The sequence below is a fragment of the Anopheles nili genome, chromosome 3, assembly GCF_943737925.1.
Source record: "Anopheles nili chromosome 3, idAnoNiliSN_F5_01, whole genome shotgun sequence".
In the NCBI taxonomy this organism is placed as follows: domain Eukaryota; kingdom Metazoa; phylum Arthropoda; class Insecta; order Diptera; family Culicidae; genus Anopheles; species Anopheles nili.
Window position 1 is genome coordinate 18,316,750 of NC_071292.1, and position 19,704 is coordinate 18,336,453.

The 19,704-nt window shown below is 50.2% G+C and overlaps 2 protein-coding genes across 2 annotated transcripts; one reads left to right on the plus strand and one right to left on the minus strand.

Moving 5' to 3' along the window:
• Positions 1 to 1,111: 1,111 nt before the first annotated feature.
• On the minus strand, positions 1,112 to 19,399 carry LOC128727323 (uncharacterized). The gene is made up of 18 exons (XM_053821218.1): positions 19,269 to 19,399; positions 16,218 to 16,387; positions 15,818 to 16,100; positions 15,534 to 15,725; positions 15,280 to 15,456; positions 12,823 to 13,005; positions 10,648 to 12,750; positions 10,400 to 10,566; positions 10,216 to 10,323; positions 9,821 to 9,914; positions 9,420 to 9,758; positions 9,173 to 9,323; positions 3,452 to 3,570; positions 3,212 to 3,371; positions 2,964 to 3,114; positions 2,523 to 2,886; positions 2,262 to 2,432; positions 1,112 to 2,101 (listed from the first exon to the last, which is right to left on the minus strand). The coding sequence occupies exons 1-18, from the start codon at positions 19,330 to 19,332 to the stop codon at positions 1,860 to 1,862; spliced, it is 5,238 nt and encodes a 1,745-aa protein (XP_053677193.1). The 5' UTR covers positions 19,333 to 19,399; the 3' UTR covers positions 1,112 to 1,859.
• On the plus strand, positions 7,260 to 9,379 carry LOC128727324 (uncharacterized). Its single transcript, XM_053821219.1, has 4 exons — positions 7,260 to 7,553; positions 7,825 to 8,328; positions 8,854 to 8,983; positions 9,066 to 9,379. The coding sequence occupies exons 1-4, from the start codon at positions 7,260 to 7,262 to the stop codon at positions 9,149 to 9,151; spliced, it is 1,014 nt and encodes a 337-aa protein (XP_053677194.1). The 3' UTR covers positions 9,152 to 9,379.
• Positions 19,400 to 19,704: the final 305 nt, after the last annotated feature.

Here is a 19,704-nt window from a genome sequence, read left to right on the forward strand (position 1 = left end):
GATTATTTGCTCTTTTTTTTGTTATGCTCCACTGAAACGGATCATTCACGAAGCGGCTTGGAAGCGCATCGCCGTTTCCACATTCACTGGTCCGCCTTCAGCCCATACCTGGATGCGAAAATAGTAATAAAAAAAAATTATGCCAACTCCCCTTCGCAAAACACCCACCAATTACAACTCGATCGCGTAATTGGCGCGAAACTCTGGCAAATGTGCCCCGACAAGGCGAGATTAAATGGAGCCAGCGACGATTGGCACAGAAAAAAAAACGGAATCACCACACGCTCGCGCAAACGACAAACACCGATTGCATCCGTTCCCGGTTGCAGGTGTGGTATTACATTTGCGATTAAGTTGTGCATAAATTAGCCCATCCGTGAGCGATTACCGTGCCCGAGATGATGCTCGGTTAGCTCGGCATAGATTTTGTGATGGTGAAACACGGAGAGCAAGCGCAAAAAACACGCAACCCGCTCGTTTGCTGCATCGATTTATGATGCATTCATCGATTGATGGTGCAGTTACTGGTTATGATTTATGCACCGACCATAAACACTGGGGAAAGGGCGAGGCAACATAACGCACATACATACATACATACACAAAAAGTAATGGAAACAAGTAAACGGAACCATCGCATCGATACAATTAAATGCGCGTCAAGCGGAAGCCACTCCAAAACGCGCATGCCGGCTTCGCACGCGTCAGAACAGCCGGCACACGCAATCCATCAAAACCGAGCAAACACCAATGCATCATCATTATCGTCATCAGCCGGAGTAAGGGCTGAAAGAACAGCAACCACGAGCCGGTAAGCCCATAACCATCCAAGCAACCAAGGATCCAAGCAACCCGTTAACAACCCTACAGCGAAGCGGATATGCAAGCCCTCGGGGGCAACATGTCGAGCGCTCATCTCATCGACCATAAACGCACCCATTGCACCCAACCAACAAATCCCGCAGGAATTTCCGCTAACGTAGGTTGTATTGTAGTATAAATATCGCTACGCAGCGCACGCCATCGCGAACCGTTCGCCAATCGTTAAGGATAATGCAGGGAAAGGTAGGATGTGTAACTGCTGATTACCGCATGCCGTTAGAGCTAGATACATGTTTGGTTGACTTGTTTGTTCGTTATGCTTGTTTGTTTGTTTGTTTTTTTTTTATGTTTGGTTTCGCTTTGCTTTGTTTTGCTTGGCTTTACTTTGAGACCACCAATCGTATTTAATGATAATGCTTGCTTTTTTTTTCTCTTCTTTGCATTGCTATGATTTTGTTATTGTTGTTTATTCTTATTACTATTATTAAGTAGCTGTACCCTTTGCCCTTTTCGGGCACGTGCACAGTGCAACCCTCAGGTGGTCATTCGTGGAAAAAATGCATCATTTTCCTCCTGAAAACGTACTAAAGTTGGATGTAAAAAAAGGCAGCTGTCAATTTACAGACCTTTTACAAACAACTTTACGCACGATCATCCTCCCAACGAATGACCACCGAGGGCTCAGTGTGCCATTCGCCATTACGCACCTTCAACTAGGGCTTGTGATGGCTTGCGTACGGTGCATGTTGGAGCGGTTCCCATTGAACGGCTCTGATTGCTCGAAATTCACTCACAATGCCCTCCTTAATTCCATCCAGCTGGGCCGTTTTATATTTTATCGTGACCTCGCGCCCATCTCTCGAAACCGATTGCCTATTGATTCGTGTGTCCTTGCGGTGGCGCTGCAATACTCCCGACTGGTGCTGTTCCTGGAAGCGCCGGTAGGTGGGTCGTTTGTACGTTCCTTCATCCGTTTTTTTTTTGTGGTTCATGTTCCGTAGTACCATTTCACCTCTCACCTCCGCATGCCATCCCGCTTAATTGTCCCGCTTGAACACACCCTTGGCGTCGGTGCGAACGTTCACGGCGTCAGGATTGACACACGTCGGGATCGCGTTCGACCACTTGCCGTTCTTGAGACACTTTAGCATCTTGGCACCCCGGAGCTCCAGCCCAGCGTCACACGTGAACGTGATGCTCTCACCGATCGAGTAGTAGAACTTCACCGACGACATTCGCCCGCTGATCGCGGTGCCTGGGTACGAGCAGGCTTGGACACCTGCGAAACGAAACGAAACCTCACTCTCATAACGTGCATGTGGATTTGTACGAGGTGGGGGTGCATAAAACACCACGAGAAGGCGAGCCTCGACAATTGCATCTAAACTCCTTGATAGGACGAAATAATATACAAACATGGAAAAATCAAAAACACTCACACTTTGGAAGCCCTCCTGACCAACGTCCATTATCCTGGCAGGCGATGATCGGTTGTCCCTGCATCATGTACTCAGGGTTGCAGTTGAACTGCACCACATCACCGGCCCGATAAGGTGGCGTTCCTTGCGCGTATCCATTCTGAGGTGCACCCGGGTGAAAGCATTGTACTTCTGCAAGAAGAAAAAAACCCGAATTTTCCAGATGTGCCACGTGGCATCAGTGACACGTGAGAGATGGCCCCGTAATCAGATGTTACTTACCAACGCAAGATGGGAAAGGTCCACCCCACTCGCCTGTGGGCAAGCAGATGGCTTCACTTGGACCTCTCAGCCCATAACCCGGTGGACAGGAGAAAGCCGCCCGTCCACCAACTTCCCGTGACAAAATGGCGACTCGTGGAGCTGATCCGTTGCTGCTCGGTTGAATTGGGACCTCACCACACTCGACACTCTCGCAGACGGGTAATGGGGCGCTCCAGTTACCACTCGGCAGACAGCTGATCTCCGGTGTTCCGATCAACGCGTTCCCGTTCGTGCAGGAGAACAAAACCCGTGTGCCCATCATCGTCTCACCGGTGCTGGCTGACAACCCTCGACGCACCTGGATCTCGTTACAATGAACGGCCTGGAAATTTTTGGAGGGGCAGAAATGGGACGTCAATCACTTCCGGAAGTTCCTGGAGATCTCCGAGAGTGGCGTACCTTTACGACCACCTCCACCGTGTGCGTGTGACGGGCGGGTGTAACGCAGGTGAAGCTGCCCGAATCGTCCTTGACCGCGTGCATGATGCTGATGCGAAACTCCAGCTGCGGATCGCGACCCTCGTCCGAGCTCCAGCCCTCAGGGTACTTGCTGCAGATGGTAGCCCAGCCGAACGAAAAAGAAAACAACCCCAAAAACCCTCACTCAGAATCGCAAGTTTGATGGATTTTATTCATCGGCCACCTACCGGTAGTCGTGGCTAACATTCCACCGAGGGTTACCAAACCGACGCATCCAGAGGCACTCCAGATGGACGGTTGTTCCCGGGTACACGATCAGCTTGCCATCGTTGCTCTGCGCTATCGGACCGTTCTGGTGGCGTATCAAGATGGTGGGTGGTTTTTCCACTGGGATCGAGAGAGGGAAAATGAACGGGTGCTGTGATAGGTGTGTGATGGCGTAGGGTTTGAAAGATGGCGTTACTTACTTGCATAATCATTCTCCTGGTTTAACCCAAAACAGGACGGTTTCTGGCCGCTCCATTCCGACCGAACGCAAGTCCGCACGCTGGTACCGATCATGGCGTACTTGCCGATATCGACACACCTATGAAGGAGAATGAAAATGTCGGTTAGTTACTTTCTTTATGCCAAGGCCCATGAGCTAGTTTGAGGGTATAAAATTAAACCACCATTCGAGGAATAATTTCTATCAAAACCAGCGAGAACATTTCCCTGCAACTCATAGAATTTCGTGAAAAATCCTAGCACATGGCAAAATAATTATCATTTCACATCAAAAGTATCCATTCCAAGAGTTCTATCGGTAATAAACATATTTTCTGATGTAGCAATTGATGTGCGCATCACTCGCTTTTCTATTTGAACGTTAAAAACCTGAGTAATTCGATACGATTCTAGAAATGCTGTTTTTCGGTTTGTGATTTGGAATTAAGCTTAGACTTTTGCGAATATTAGTTGAAAGGTGGGTTTCAGCTTTATTCACATTTCACAGGTTCGCGGCATTTGGTTGGGAGTTCGGTGAAACGCAAACGCAAAATAATATTACATGCAAAATTCGCACAATGCGATCTCAATTCGCTTTCTAGGTGAACTATTCCGAACAAACCACCACGCAATGTAAACCGAGTACAATAATGAACAAAAAAAATGTCTCCACCAAATTCATTTTACCGATAAAAGAAATATGAATGCCAACGTGGGCGGTGGGTGTAGGCGGAAATGTCCATTTGCGAATTTCCAACCGGGTGGCACAGCGTGGGAAATGGTTTTAATTGAAAAATTGACAAATCGCTCCCCGCCGCTCGGTTCCGAAAACGCGAACGAAACGCGTGGGTTGGCGGAAAAGTCAGCGATTCATTTTCAAATTCAATCTAGCAACATGATAGCCGCGCCCCACGAAGGAACGGTTCGTTTGGTACCAAATTAAATTGCGCTCATTTACCGAGCTCCACCGATTCTCGGTCGCTGTGTAGCTGGTACGCGACGAGCACAACAAATAAAAAATAACCAGCCTGTAACTGCCGAGCTGGAAGGTTCCATTCATCAAACGCACTCGCCATTTGCTAAATTCGCCCTCCCTTTCCCGAGCGGAGTTCACGGTTGCTTGCGCCTTTAATCAGATAAACTCGTTCCTCAAAAGGCCCGTTCCAACCATCTTTCGGCCCGGCAAATACCATTTTTATGTCGATTAGCAATCGAAGTGTGATGTTTATTCAATCGCAGCTCGCACACCGGTTCCGGGGCGCCTTTTTTCAGTTTCAACCTCGGTTGACGGACGGAATTGGCGCGCTCGCTTCCGGGAAAGCGCTTTTCCTTAGCCCGACCGGAAGCCAGCGAACCGAAATAAAGCGAACGAAGGGAGCCAGACAAAACGACGGAACTCATAAACACAAACAAGCTGCCCAAACAGCATCATCGAAAAGCGCCCAGCGAGCTTGGTGGAGGTTAGGTTGGGTTTGATGGTGCGAATCAACACTCCACTTCCGGATTCTTTTCCATCGCTTCCGCTCGGTGTAGAAGTATAAGAAGGCGAAGCGAGAAAAAAAATCAAATACATATTAGAAACAATTTTACAACGCACCATCCGGACAGTCAATCTAAACGAACGGGAGTGGCAACTGGCGCGCCTTCAAAAGTAACCCTCTAAAGCGGGACCAGTCTGTTTTCAGGAGGGGTGAGATATTTTTTCCACCCTGCCGATCATTTGATATAGCAAAAGAAAGGCCAGAAACGACGTCGAAAACGGAAATAGTCAGTCACATCGTTACGACGCAGCATCAGCTACCGATCCGTGGGGGGTTGGAAAAAACCCGTAGCTAAGCTCGCGTCAAAGGAGCGAAGCCGTGGGAGGCAAATCACTTTATTCGATAATGGCCGACCAGGGGTAGGTTGGTGCACGGAGAGCTGCTATCATCCCTCAAGCCTGCGAGAAACGCCGTCACGAATGATCACCATTGCGAGGGTGCCTGGCCGGGCGCTGATAAGGAACAGCTGCGCCCATTTTGGTACCGCACAGCAGGAGTACCGAGTGGTCAAGTGTTGCCGGTGCTAAGAACTTTTTAAAACTACTCCAAAAACCATGCAGAAGCAAACACGACGAGATGAGCTTTTCAAATTCACGCCACAGAAAATCAAACGTACGGAAACCTGGGCGTTTGATGTCAACTAACGAGCGACCGTGTACAGCGATCAAACTCAGACATCAAATGGAAGCAGCCGGTTTTGAGGACTAATAACTTCTCAGAAACAATTTGTTTTGTTTCGTTGAATTTCAGTTATAAACGTCGTGCTTTCTGAGGGCTGGAAATGGTAAATTTTTAATATAGCGTTTTGATAATAAAAGCCATCCCCCTGGGATACGCTTATTTTCTGAACGCTGTTTTTTTTTGTAATTTTGTTTCCTAGAAGTGTTTCATTGAATTATTTCCCACCGCAGATAGACGGTAGAACATCCCGAGCACTTATTTCAGGAATTCCCCCTGAGAAAACGCAATAATGGTACCGTTTGTCCTTTCAAATTTAAGCTGGTTTCAAACCATATATTTAGAGCGTGATTTAAGAAAGGTTGCTGGAAGGGAGGTTTCACTTCGATTGTAATGAGAAATATTTTCAAAATGCCAAATAGGTGAAAACAATACACATTACCAGACAATGGAACAGATTTTTCCACGAACCTTGCATCCACAACCTGGCATTTGCTCTTGGCAATTCAATAAAATTACTCGATGTGTAGTTCATACGCGAAGCTACTTTGCCATATTTTACGCTACCCCATCGTAACAAACAGAATCGCATTAGACCCAACGATCCATCCAAGATTGATTACAAATAAATCATATCCCTTGAGCTTACAACGTCCAAGGCTCACTTAAATATCAACTATCAATTACAAATGAGTCTTTGGAAACCGAAATAGTAAATCATATATAGTTCTCTATCAAATGTATATTTTACCTCAAAATATATTGCCCTTTCATTGAACAAGAATCATTCTCTAAACTTCTTCATTACAAAACCCCATCACTTTGGCATGCATCCATGCCCACCGAGCGTGATTTAACAAGCCTATAGTGCGAACAACCAGTCCGTCATAAATTCAATTGCCTCTTCCCGAGGCCACCCAGGAGCGCTTATCCTTTCATGCAGCCGGAACACACACCACGGAACAGCTCTCGAGCCCGGATTCGCCACAGTTCCAACCCAAACGGTGTCGAACACGGAACGATCCGGCAAACTCGCCGCCCAAATCGCCACTCGAACCCAGCGCAACCCGGAAGTGCCCGGACGTCCGGTCGAAAGCGGTTCCAGACGGGTGGTCCAGGCCGGGTGCAATTAGAGCGCGAAAAATTAATCCAATCAACCAGCTGTGCGATGTGAAACGCCAAAACAAAGAGTCGGTGAAAATTTACATCGAAAATCACTCGCCCCATCGCGGTTCTCGATTGAAGTGGTTTCTGTGAGCGCGAAAAAGTGGAAAATAACACACAAAAAATCAAACACACGCCCGTGCGCGCCTCCCGTGGAAAGTGAAGTGATTTTTCCGCGTGGAATTAATACGATTTGCACGTGCAGACGAAAGGACAAAGGCACTCGGGGAAACTCTCGCAAGGTGGCAAAAAAAGGAAAATGATAGTTCAAGGATAGCGCACACACACACACAAAAAGTATACTGTCGAATTTCCGAGTGCAACTAAAAGCAGTCGAACTTTTGTGTGTCCTTCTGCCACCCACCTCCTCCCCGCCCCCCCCCCCCCTCATCGACCCGTGCGCACTATGGATGAAGTGCGCGAAAAGATGAAGAATTTTTTAATTAATTCCAACACGAGTGGGATCGAGTTGGGCGTATTTCTAACGGACCGGTTCCCGCGCCCCGTCGAGCCCTTCCTCAGCTGGCTGCGTCCGAGCACCAGCCGGTGGTTTTCCACCCATTTGGCCCACCGAAAGCGGGCAGTTTCCATAGCAGGGTTGCTGCTGCTCCTGTTCCTGAGTGCACTGTTCCTCGTCGGCAAGCACACTGCAATTAGCGGACGGCTGCCACTGCTGGCAACGTTGTTTGCAAATGAAGATGTAAATGAGAAATGGAATTAATTTCGCGTAATGAACGCTTCTCGAGTTTACATATTTTCGCCCACCCCTAAACCCCGAACGCGTGGTTGCAGCTTTTCCCGAGTGAAGTGCACCGAAATCGTTACGTCGTTATTTTCGTTGTTCGTTACGTTTTTATCAATCGCTCTAACGCTCTCTCTCTTTCTCTCGCTCTCTCTCTCATTTCTGTCCACCAAACCGATAACCCTATCCATCGCTCGTCTAACATGGCATTCGTTCGGGCTGCATCCAGTGCATCCTGACCATGCCGGCGCAGTTGCAGAAGGCGTTCCGACCACCGGAGAGCTGTGGTTTCTGCCGTGAGGTTCACGGAACCGTGCCGCGGCTAGCCAACGTCAGCCCGGATGAGTTCAGGCGCGACCACGCGTACCGAGGTGGTCCGGTCATCGTAACCGACGCGACCACCAACTGGACCGCGGTTGAGCGGTTCGACTACTGGTTCTTCAAGCGGCTGTACGACACGCACGGTGTTGGTCCGCGGGCTGAACGCTGTCAGTTCTTCCCGTATCAGACCGGGTTTCGGGATATCCGGGAGGCACTGTCGCTGCCGGAACCGCGCGTTCGCTATGATCCCGGGACGGCTCCGTGGTATTTTGGCTGGAGCAATTGTGATCCGGCGATCGTGCGGGTGCTGCGAGAGCACTACCAGCGGCCGTATTTTTTGCCGGCGGATTCCGAGGACAGTGCCATCGATTGGGTGTTTATGGGCGGACCCGGGCTGGGGGCGCATATGCACGTGAGTGGGGTGGATAACCACCCAATTGTTGACGATTGGAGTTTTTTGTGGGTGCTGATTTTTGCTTTTTAACAGACCATCTAACGATGGCTCTTTGTCTATTAGTTCAGGGTAAAGCGCTGATTGGCGAGCTAATCATTCAAAAGGATCGTTTAATGGGGATAAAATTAAAAGGACATGCATAAGATACGCAAGGAAATAAGAGAATCAAGGCATAACTCTTCGACAAAGATGTACGCAGAATCTTCTGGCATTTCTAATTGGGAAACACATGTTTGAATTGTGCAAAGAGAGATGTATGCTGAAGCTATCACATAAATTATCAAACTCCTTCGTAGTCTACGGCTATTTATGAACTTTTTTCATGACTTGTATTATTGACTGTATCGACCTCAGTCATAGGACCAATGAGAGGCAAATTAACAGCTTTCGTTAGGAAACAGATGTTGATTAATCGTCAAGAAAGTGTCTTTTAAGCGATGCGATGTTCACGGTTTGTTTTTTTATTTTTCTATCACCACTCAGGTCGACAACGTTCGTCTCCCTTCATGGCAATCACAACTGAAAGGCTCCAAGGAATGGATTCTCGCACCACCGCCAGAATGTTTGTACCAGTGCGAGTTTCTGTCGGTCATTGTGCAAACAGGAGAAACAAGTACGTACCACCGTACATATCTGCATCATAAACGCATGCTGTTACTAATTCCTCTCTCTCTACTAAAACCCGCAAATTGCAGTTGTGCTGGACACCAACAAGTGGTACCATAAAACGAACGTACTCCCCGGACCGATCAGCATCACCGTCGGTGCCGAGTATGACTAAGCGTTCCAGTTCACAACTCACCTCGAAATGATCGTCGTCCCCGGTGGCAGCTCCACGATGTCCTCTCGTATTTCTAGATCGTTGTAGAAGCTCACCACGTGCGGTTCGTTGTTGCGGAACATGCACGACCCATTCGCCGACGGTATCCGATTAAACAGCGGGTCATCATCGTCTGCAAAAAGAGCATCCCCACCAACAAATGGTACATGTTGAGTGTTGTATCGATGTTAAGCGTAATAAATGTTAGCTGAGCACAATTGGCGCCTACCACAATTCATCGATCGGCCCACCCACTGGCCATCCTCACAGATGATCTTCCACGTTGTCTGTTCGCCCGTGATCGATGCGATACAATCGAACGTGATCTCTGTTCCGGATGGGAAACCTTCGTCACTGGTCTCATCCAGCTGTTCGCCATTTTTGTACACCAGCGAACCGTGGATCTTGCCCGGTGGACCACACTCTCGGCCATCGTTTTCGTCCTCGGATGACGTCACGTTGTTGCCGTCGAGCACGATGATCGAGCTGCTGTCGTCATCGCGTGACTTCCGGGAGGATATGTACCCGCAGTTGATCGTTTCGGGTGTTAGCGAACCGAGGGCGCAGTCTGGAATGTAATGGAGTGAGTAAAGGGAGTGATCGCAGCTAGACGTTGGTTGGGAAACTTACCCATCTGGACGGACGATACGCTGCCCATTCCACTCTCGCATTGGATCATTACGGAGCTACCGTGAGCGATGGTGAGGCCTGCACGATAACCACCCTTAAAAGAAAATACTCTTGTCAGGCATACGTTTATAATTTTGGAGAAAGTATGATGTATAAAAATGTATGATGTTCGATTTTTTCCCTCGGTTCTATTCTTTAGAATTAGCTCCAAACCAGAAATGGATGCATTGTTCGATGTACAACGTCCGCATCTAGCTACACGTGTTAAATATACTTTACTAGACCTGGCTTTGTATCGGAACAAAAAGCGAAACCGACTGATGTTTATGTGGGACAAAACAAACTGGTTCCTTAAAGGCATTTAACACGCGATCATCAGGGTGTATACTACCTACCTGATATATGGCGTGCATGATCGGTGGCAACACGCACGGTGCTGGCAAACATTCCGGCAGTGAACTAACTGCCCACTCACCATTCCAACATCGCAGGTTCGACGGTCCCTTTGTAGGTAATGCAAGAAATTAGAGATCTACATGAACCACGATCGTCCTGCCAACAACTGGTTGTGTATTATACCTGCGTGTTATACCCGTGATCGCACTGGAAGTTGATCATCTTGCCATTCTCGGTTTTCTCCATCGGTGTCAAAGCGGCCGTGGTTGGTCGCACGGCATCCAACGTCGTCAGATCTACCGACGACTCGTAATACTTTCCGTGTTCGGTCGATGGAACGAAACAGGGCTCTAAAACACAACGAATTCAATCCGCAATTAATCACACATTCAGCCACCTTTACCACTGCGATGACTCCTCAGATCACTTACTCATACTGCACGTCGGTTTGGTTGGCTTCCAGCGTCCTCGCACGCACTTAGCGGTCGCGTTAGGGTTGACAAAGTTCGACACATACCCTTTTGTACAGGTGATCCGCACGATCGTGCCCGGTCCAAACGTTTCATTGGGATCCTTACCCGGTCGTACGATCTCGAGCTGAGCGTACGGTTCACTCGCCAGTGGCTCACACGGTCCCTTAAACTTCACCTTTCGCGCCGGATCCAAGCTGTCCGCGTCCGTTTGGTTCAATGCCTTCCGGTTCGCTTTATGGGCACGTTTCGTCTCCTCCATCGAACCCGCACCGGTATCACGCTTCCTGCGAATGATCTGCGACTGAAGCTTCTCCATTAACGCTAGCGGACTTTCCTCAGCCGGTGGTTCCGTGCGATTCCGTGTCAAACCCCGGTACTGCGTGTTCCGGTACTGATTGCCCTCATTCCGGTGACGTTGCGGCGTTACTTCGGACGCAAACTGCCAGCTCGTGTGATACCGCCCGGTTAACGGTGGCGGGAAGTAGTTACTGTAGATGTCGTTCTCATTCAAGTGATCCGGAGTGCGATTGCTTTCAGCACTCTCGATAAAATCGAGCCTATACCGCGACTGCTCGTTAATATCCGGAATCGTGATCGGTGGTGGAAGCTTCGGTTTCCGTTGCTTCCCAGGACGGCCCTTATTCGGGCGTGGGCGTCGAGTTGCAGCCGGTGTAGGCATAGGCGTTCCAACCACCTGGCCCGGTTCCGATTCGCGCCCATTTTGTGCACCCCTATTCCGGCTTACCGGATCCGGTTCCGGGTACGAATGCCACCGGCCATCCTGCACGTGAATGTCTTCGCTTATGGGGAACGTTCGTCCTTTATTGAAACCCAACAAATTCTGTACGTAGTGTCGGTACTTCACCTTGATACGCTCGTAGTACTTGTTGTACGCCTCCATATCCGAAAGCTCTCGACGTTCTCGTACCATCGCCGTCCGGTAGGCGCTTCTCAACAGCGCGTTTCGGTTTGCCTCGATACTACGCTTCGCTCGGAGCCTCTGGAAGTCGTCGAACGTGTAATGACGCTTGGGTGTGTGGATTTGACCACGATACGCCATCGCTCCAGCGGAACGTTTCACCGGTACGCCATGCTGCTGGTACGCATCGTGTTCTTCAAGCTTACGTTGTAGATAGCGGTAGTGTTGTTTGAGCTGGTTCGAGCGTTGGAACCGCAACCGTAAATCAAGTGATCGCCGACGTCGGTTCCACCGTAACCGTGGGTGTTGTCCTGGTGTACAGATTGGCAACTCCGTTGGGCTCCATTTGCCACCGATACAAGTCGCACCAGGTGGACCCGTATCGATCACATATCCTTTATCGCACTCGTACATGATCTGCTTGTTGTTGATCACCTTGCGGACGTACGGCCGGTAGTCGTACAGACCCATGTTGCCCACTAGAAGTACTTTCCCATTAGGGATGTAACCCGGGAACTGACAGTAAACTTCGGTACATTGTGGCATCTCGCCAGTCCAGTTACCGAACGAACATATCAGCACGTAGTTGTTTGGGTCCGGTATAGGTTTACCACCCGGTGCTGTCAAGTTGTACCCATCCTTGCATTTAAACCGCGCTCGCATTCCATGCTCCGTTTTTGGAGCCAATACCATACCAAATTTGGGTGGTCGAGGCATCGTCTTGCAGCGAGCTGGCGCACATCGCGGGATTACACTCCACGTGCCGTTGTTGCACGTTGGTGGCGATAAGGACGAGAACGGGAACTCGTAGTGTTCGTCACAGATTACCTCCAGAACGGTGCCGTGTTTTACCTTCGAGCTGCTGCTACCGGTTGGTACGGAAACCGTTGTTGCATTCACGTCTATCTCGAACTCTACCGGGATGACTTGACCCTGTGAGATCGATGGAACTACGCACGGTGCTAAGCACTGTGGCAATGGATAACGCCAGCGTCCATCGATCTGACACACCGAGGATGTGTTACCGACCAGCAACATCTCGGGGTGGCACCGGAATATTATGCTAGCTCCAAGTCCCGTGCCACTCTCGATGTTCTCCAACCAACCATTGTACAGCGTTCCCGGATGGCCACAGTTGATCTCTGGCGGGGGTGAATTACGCATGCGTTAGCGTTATCAAAGTGTTACGATAGAGGACATTCGAGGGCGCTTACCCTTGCACGCCGGAAGTGTTCCAGTCCATCGTTTGTCGGCTCCACAACGTCTTGAGCTTTCACCCACGAGAGTGTAACCGTAGCGACACTCATAACTGACGACAGAATTGTAGGAAGTGCTGGTGTAGATAGCCTTACCATTACGAGGATTTTCCGGTGATGGACACTGCACCGATGTGACAACTGTGGGAGAGAGCATTCATTCTAGAGCGATCTGTAACACACGGCCTGTGTCGTAACGTTTCGGACGTGTTTGGAAAATTGCCTCATACAACCCAAAAGCTCATCGAAACCAATGGAAATCAATTCGAAACACAAAACCAATACCAAACCAATAAAGCGTTAATTTCTTTCCCCCAAGATGGCAGCGTAAGGCAACAGAAAAAAAAGCGTTAGTTGGATGTGGAAAAGGACATGAAATAGAAGAAGAAGGTGTACCACGCGCGCTAGCTAGTTCGAGGAAAAGAAAACCTACATAACCATCGCCGGAAGCGTGAAACGTGAGCCTCTGTTCCGGTGGCACCTAACGTGTTCTTGCCTCTCCTGAGAGCCTTAACGTACGCGTGTTATCGCAGTTCGATTGAATTAGTAGTCGAACGGAAAACGTCACAATGACGTCAGACAATGCCACCGCTAATCGCTAATACTCGAGTAAATCGCTTCATTTCGTTTAACACCTTCTTCTTGCCGTTCCAGTTCCCGCTGGGTGGAAAGCTCTACCCCAAAACGGAGAAAACTCAACGTTATAACAATAACAAAAATGTCAAAACGTCCCTTTTGGTCCGCGTTGGGAAAACCAAAGCCTGCTTAGGGGATGGGTTGAACCAATGGAAATGGCTGCTAAACACATGTCAAACCAAATGGCACACAAAATAAAACGAAAAACCAAAACGATGACCCAACGCAAGAGAGCACACACCAAAACATACGACAAAAAAAAACAAAGGGCAGAAAACAACATCCGAAAATGAAAACCCTCCACAACCCGCTGCCACCCTGTGTCCGTGAGGCAATTGCGCACAAACATGTTAAACAAAATGAAACGAAATGAAACAAGTATTAGAGATTGCGGCAATGAATTTATTCATGAAATAAACGTCACACTTGAGTACAATTTAATTCGCGTGCCAAGACTTATGTGACAGTTCGGTTCGAGCTTCCCTCCATTCCTGCACCCTTATTTTTACCAACCCCCGAAACCCAACATTTCCAAATTCCTTCCCGTGCCTGTTACTCCTGCTCCTGTCACCGTGCGGGCGAGTTGATTTTCCTTAATGACCCATTAAATTCGCCTTGCCTCCCACCGTTGATCAGCACAGACACACTGGCACGCGCACACACACACACACACGTGCGCGCGTACACACGGAAAAACCCTCTTCCTCTAGATTTCTAATAAATTCAGCGTGACACTCTACTCTACGTGGTTGTCGTTAGGTAAATCTTGCGTTTGCCTTCAGTGCGTGCGTATATCTGCGACGTCCGCTTCGACGTCCGCCCCCCCGTCTGGCCCGGTGTCCTGATTAACCCCTTCGCGACCACCACAGAAACAATCGGACCGACGGGAATGCGAAAACGGCCGCAACAACAGCAGCACAAACATCGCGCAACACACGCACCACACCCGGCCTGACGTTGGCTAATTTTAAGAATGATAAATTTTGCAACGTACTTGCGCTACTCTCACCACCACCCCCAGCGTGCCTTTTGTGCTGTGTCCTCCCCCCGAGGAGGTCCTACAATCCCTGCTGCGTTGTGTTACGGTTTAGGTAAGTTATGATGCTGGTTTAAAGGAAAGTGCGACCGTCTGGTGCGGTTCTACATTCGGTATTCATGCTGTGGTCGCACGCGACCAAAGTGACAGACACACACTCGTAAAATAGCCCTACCACACCTACTGCTACGATGAGAGGATACCCGGAGATGACGCTTCCGGTCGCAGGACCTTTTGCTCTTCTGTGGCACCGATAAGAACTACTTGAAGCCGGTTGTGATTAATCAGTTAGCTTTGTGTTATCTTGGTTCCATTTTTACGATCTTTTTTTTTATCTATCTCTACCCCTCTCTCTCTCTCTCTCTCTCTCTCTCTCTTCTCTTTCTGACCCAAACCCATGCCACGGGACAGAATCCACTCGTCCTGGATCTAGAATTCTACCGGCACCGTTCTGCGCAGAATGTCAATCTAGTCAGCCGCGGGTTGAGCTAAGCAGGCGCAAGCGTGTTTGTTCGATAGATGGTGTTGTGTTTGTGCGTGTTTTTTTGTTGTTGTTGTTGTTGTGGGGGCGCGTGTTAGTAGAGACAGAAAAAGAAACGGAGTGTCGAGAATTAGTACACGGAAAAACAAGCCACCAAAGGGCCCTTCTTGCACGCAAAACAATCGCATCCGCGATGTTCTGCAGCCACCGGTTCGTTAGCCGGGTTTTCGGGAATCAGCGAGAACAGCGGGTGTTTACTTACGAACACAGGTCGGCAGCTCCTTCGGTGTCCAGGATCCATCAGCCTGGCAGTAGCGCTCGGCACGTCCAACCAGCTCGTATCCTTCACCGCAATGGTACGTCACTTTTCCACCAAACGTGTAGCTTTCACCCGCATGCCATCCGTGAGCCGGATCCGGTGGTTGTCCACAAGAACGCGCTGCAGCGGAAAATCCCCCGGATTCGATTTAATGGACCGCCCATCTTGAGAAGGTCCTGCTCTTTCGCCATACTTACGCTCACAGGAAATGTCCGGTCCGTACCAGCTAGCCTGTCCGTCCACAGCGAGACATTTGGCGCGTGGAAACCCAGCCGTTGCGTAGCCCGTGTGGCAATGATACTGCACCGTCGAGTCCAGATCGAAGGTGGCCTGCTCGGGCAGGGCCGAATGCCGTGCGTGCTCGATGGTCGGTGGTTCCAGGCAGTAAACTAGCGGGAAAAATAAGACCGACATGTCACAAAGGTGGATGGCTCCAGGGAAAAAAATAAATCCCTAACCCCAAAAACGACCCACAGCTTACTGTTTTGCTTGCAAACAGGTTCACTACCGGCCCAGCTTCCATCCGCCTGGCAGAGACGGCTTTGCAACCCAACAACGTGATAACCATGCGGGCAGGTGTACGCAGCTCGCGATCCAAAGTGCTTTCCGGACAGTGTCACCGATCCGAGGCTTGGTTGGGCGAGATCCGGACATTCGCGATCCGGTTTAATGCAGGACATACCGCACGCACCGTCACACAGACATTTCTTCTTCTTACTCTTGCAGTCCTCATCCGACGAGCATTTGCGCAAACATTTCTGACCCTACCGGAGGATGGGTGAAAAAAGCAAAACGAAAGAAAAACAGGATGGGTTTTTTTTTCTTCTGCGAGAATTTGATGCAGGAAACGTCACGCTGTTTTCTCGCAGCACGTCACTTACCAACAGCGTCGCTTGTTCCTCATCCCGCGGGCAATCGGTTGAGGGTGAATTCCTGGGATTCTTGTACACCCGCCCATCGTCGTCCGCCTCCGAGGACTCCTCGTCTTCGTCCCACTCCGAGTCGTTATCGTCGTCCGCCTCGGTAACGGCCACCGTCGGGACACAGTACACTAGAGAAATATGAACGAGATAGGGGTTTTATTTGCCGACAAGCGATTGTCGCCCATTTGCAATTGGATTTGCCACCCTCCCTGGCAACCCAGCGAAGGGAGCGTCTATCGGTTGGGTGACGTTGGGTGGACTGGCCACGATCCAATCGCACGTTGCCAGCGTGTTGGAAAGCCTCAGCTTTTACGGGGGAAACTAATTTTAAATCATCACTCACTCTGTAGCGCAGGTAGCAATGGGATTGAATTCGACAAAAACAACCCCACCGCAACTAAATTGCCGTTGCACCGTACGATCGCGGTGGGAAGGAGCGCATATTTTGAGCTTTTCCACCCCCACCCCAAATATGTGACTCTATTTTCGTTCATGCCCGACATACCCGCAGGGATGCGGCATCTTCGAGATAGATCGATCGACACACAATCCCGAACACTTCCGCCAGGACACCCGGCAGGGGGTTGTATAAAGAAAAAATCAACCACCAATCAACCGCGAGTTTTCCCACGCGCAAATAACACCGCACGAGAAAAAATATCACGCCACCCAAGTTGATGGCTATAAAAAAATGCTTTTCCCACACACCCACCCACCCACCATTGCTCGAATCACCCCAGACACGATGTCTGGGAGGGCTGAACGAAACGGGGAAACCCGATCCGCGTGACAACTTCCTTCTTTTCCTCGTTTTCCCATGAAAAGCAAGGGTTTCGTGGGTGATTTTACGCACCACATCGCCTTCGCGTAACGGCGCACGATCACGGTTGCTGTCTGGCGAGACTTGTTGGAGCCGGTGCACTGGCTTTGGGTGCATTTTCCCAACCCCCACGCGGGTTGGTGGATGCGTTTACCCCCCCCCCCCCCCCCTTTCCACCGACGGGTCGTGAGAGTGCGCGCGCAAGCGCTTAAGGAAACCCCTCGCCGGGGTTGGGACTGGGGTGAAAGATTTCGCGACCGCAAATCCCGAAATAACCCTTGGGAGGAGGCGCGCAGACGTGTGACGATCACGGCGGTCACACGTCGCGTCTTGGGGGGACGGGTAGGGAGAAGGATCGGGGTAGAAGGGCAAAGGCACCACCGATCGTACCGAGCCAGGGCCAATTTGGTAGACATCGTGGCTAGACGCGCACCGAACGGCGAGACACCAGGCAGCCAGACAGGACAGACGCTCAGACAAGGGTGATCGGTTGCAGGTGGATCGTGGTGGGGTTGTTTGGTTGTTGGAATTGTGACGGGCGACGAGGAGGACCGAGGACGACGAGCGGGTTGCGGTTATGACACCGAAATGTCTACTTAAGGTTAGTTAACGAAATGCTGCGTCGCGAAAACCCCTTCCGACGTGGAAGCAAAACGATCGCGAAGGGTGATCGTGAGAGAACGAGAGAGAGAGAACGATAGAGAGAGAGAGAAAGATAGCAGCTACGAGCACGAGTGAAAGGGCGAACGGGGACATGATGACAAATCCGGCCGGATTACGTGTCGGAGGGAAAAAGTTGGGGTTTTTTTTTGCTTTTCTGTTCCTGTTTTTTTCAATTCACTTTTCGAGGGAGGGATTTGCGCGCGCCCTCCACCACGAAAGGGCTATATTTATAGGGCACATGGCAGCGGCGACGGTGAACGGTGGGCACAAAACTGCACAAAAACAAACGCACGCGCTCCCGCGTGTCGATTGGTTTGACCGGAAAGGTCACTAACTCGTTTATTGCCGGCAGGTGAAGCGATCCAAACCGAGAAGCGGGAGGAGGAAAGTGGATGAATGGCGTCTGCAGTTGCAGCTGCAGTCGAGATTGCGTGTGTCAGCGAGTCACCCTCTGTACGGGCGCAATTTTGTGTCAGGAAATTCGGAAATGGCGGGTTCGTTGGAAAGAGAGATGATTAAACTCTGGTTTGCACGAAAAGGTGTAACTAGACTGCTTATCAAAATGAAGCCCAAGTTTCACTCCATATCGATGCTCTTTTATTGCGTGCAACTTGTAAAAAGGGATAAGAAACATCGTCCAAAAACATCCCTATCACAATCGGAAAATAATTGCTTTCCGCGAGCGACCCATTTCGGGTAGTTTCGGCGCACCGAAACCCGATGCGATGTAAACATTTCAAAATCAGCTGTCCGGTCCAGGGAGCTGGCCGCAGTTCGAGGAAAAAACACAGATACAACCCCCCAAAAAAGGGCGCAATTGCTCCACCAGGATTGCTCTCTCCTCACGTGCTCATTTCGGTAGTGTCCTTTTTTATGCTTTTCGCTGCTCGTTTTCTCTCTCTCTCTCGCATTCCCACGTGAGCGCCCACGTGAGAGCCACCCCCTGGAGAGCGGGTGGAAGCCCACCTACAACCACGCACGCACACATACACGCTCGTGCACCGACGATGGTAGGACGATGGCAAAACAAAATAAATAGCCCCACGAAAGCGGACGACCTTTCCGTGGCGACCCTAAGCCCCAGCCCTTCTTGAAAATGGTGACAGCCGAGAGTTTGGGGCGCTGTCAAGGAACTCTAGCTGCCCTGCAAGGAGCAGCTTGGAAGGAGGTCGCAAAAAGAAGAAGAAAATGCCCGGAGATCCCAAGGGCTCGTTGAGTGGCTGGATGGGAAAGCTGTGCCGTAATCTCGCTCGTTCTGGAATGCCGCAGCTTTTCTTTTTCACTCTTCTACGCCACTGCCCATCTAGTGTGTTAAGGTCATGGCCTCCTTGGTTCCAGGGGGAAAAGAAGGACGCACACACACATCACACACAAATCACACACACTCTCGCACGCACTCGACACTTGGTAAGAGAATGAGGGCATTTCGTCCGATCTCGAGGTGGTTTTCCTTCCAGAATTTCTCTACAAAAAGCGGGCACTCCAACGAACGGTCGCGTGCGCCCAGGACGATGCGAAAGGCTCACCCGTTTTCACCAATATGGCTGACAGGAGCAGCCAGCAGAGCAGGTTTTTCTTCAGCAGCAACATTTTCACCAACCGTACGTTGTTCAGCCCGCTGCACAGAATGCCACCGAACCGAGCGAATGCCACACTTTTCCGCTGCTTCAACCGCACATGACACACCGCAGCTCGATGGGATCGATTTTCTGCAGCTTCCCGAGCCTCCCGGAAACGGATGCTGCTCGGAAAAGCGCTGCCTTCACAGGCGGGCGCACACACACACACGCACACACACGCCCACCCACACACGCACACTGGTCGCACGCAAAAACGCAACCCCACTCGAAGCGGTAGCCTGACGTTCGCTTGCCCACTTTTGTGTCACTTTGAAATGCTTTTTTTTTTTTGCGTTCCTAATTTCGAAGCCTCCGCCAACCGACTTGTGTGACTTGTGTGGCA

What these genes read in the sequence shown, in the direction of transcription:
- LOC128727324 (XM_053821219.1), top strand. Translation starts at nt 7,260, where the DNA reads ATGGATGAAGTGCGCGAAAAGATGAAGAATTTTTTAATTAATTCCAAC. An exon ending in CGTTGTTTGCAAATGAAGAT is followed by an intron (nt 7,554 to 7,824) that starts GTAAATGAGAAA and finishes GGCTGCATCCAG; the next exon opens with TGCATCCTGACCATGCCGGC. An exon ending in GGCTGGGGGCGCATATGCAC is followed by an intron (nt 8,329 to 8,853) that starts GTGAGTGGGGTG and finishes ATCACCACTCAG; the next exon opens with GTCGACAACGTTCGTCTCCC.
- LOC128727323 (XM_053821218.1), bottom strand. Translation starts at nt 19,332, where the DNA reads ATGTTGCTGCTGAAGAAAAACCTGCTCTGCTGGCTGCTCCTGTCAGCC. An exon ending in CAAACCGACGTGCAGTATGA is followed by an intron (nt 10,567 to 10,647) that starts GTAAGTGATCTG and finishes GTTGTGTTTTAG; the next exon opens with AGCCCTGTTTCGTTCCATCG. An exon ending in GGGACGACGATCATTTCGAG is followed by an intron (nt 3,571 to 9,172) that starts GTGAGTTGTGAA and finishes TCTCCTTCATAG; the next exon opens with GTGTGTCGATATCGGCAAGT.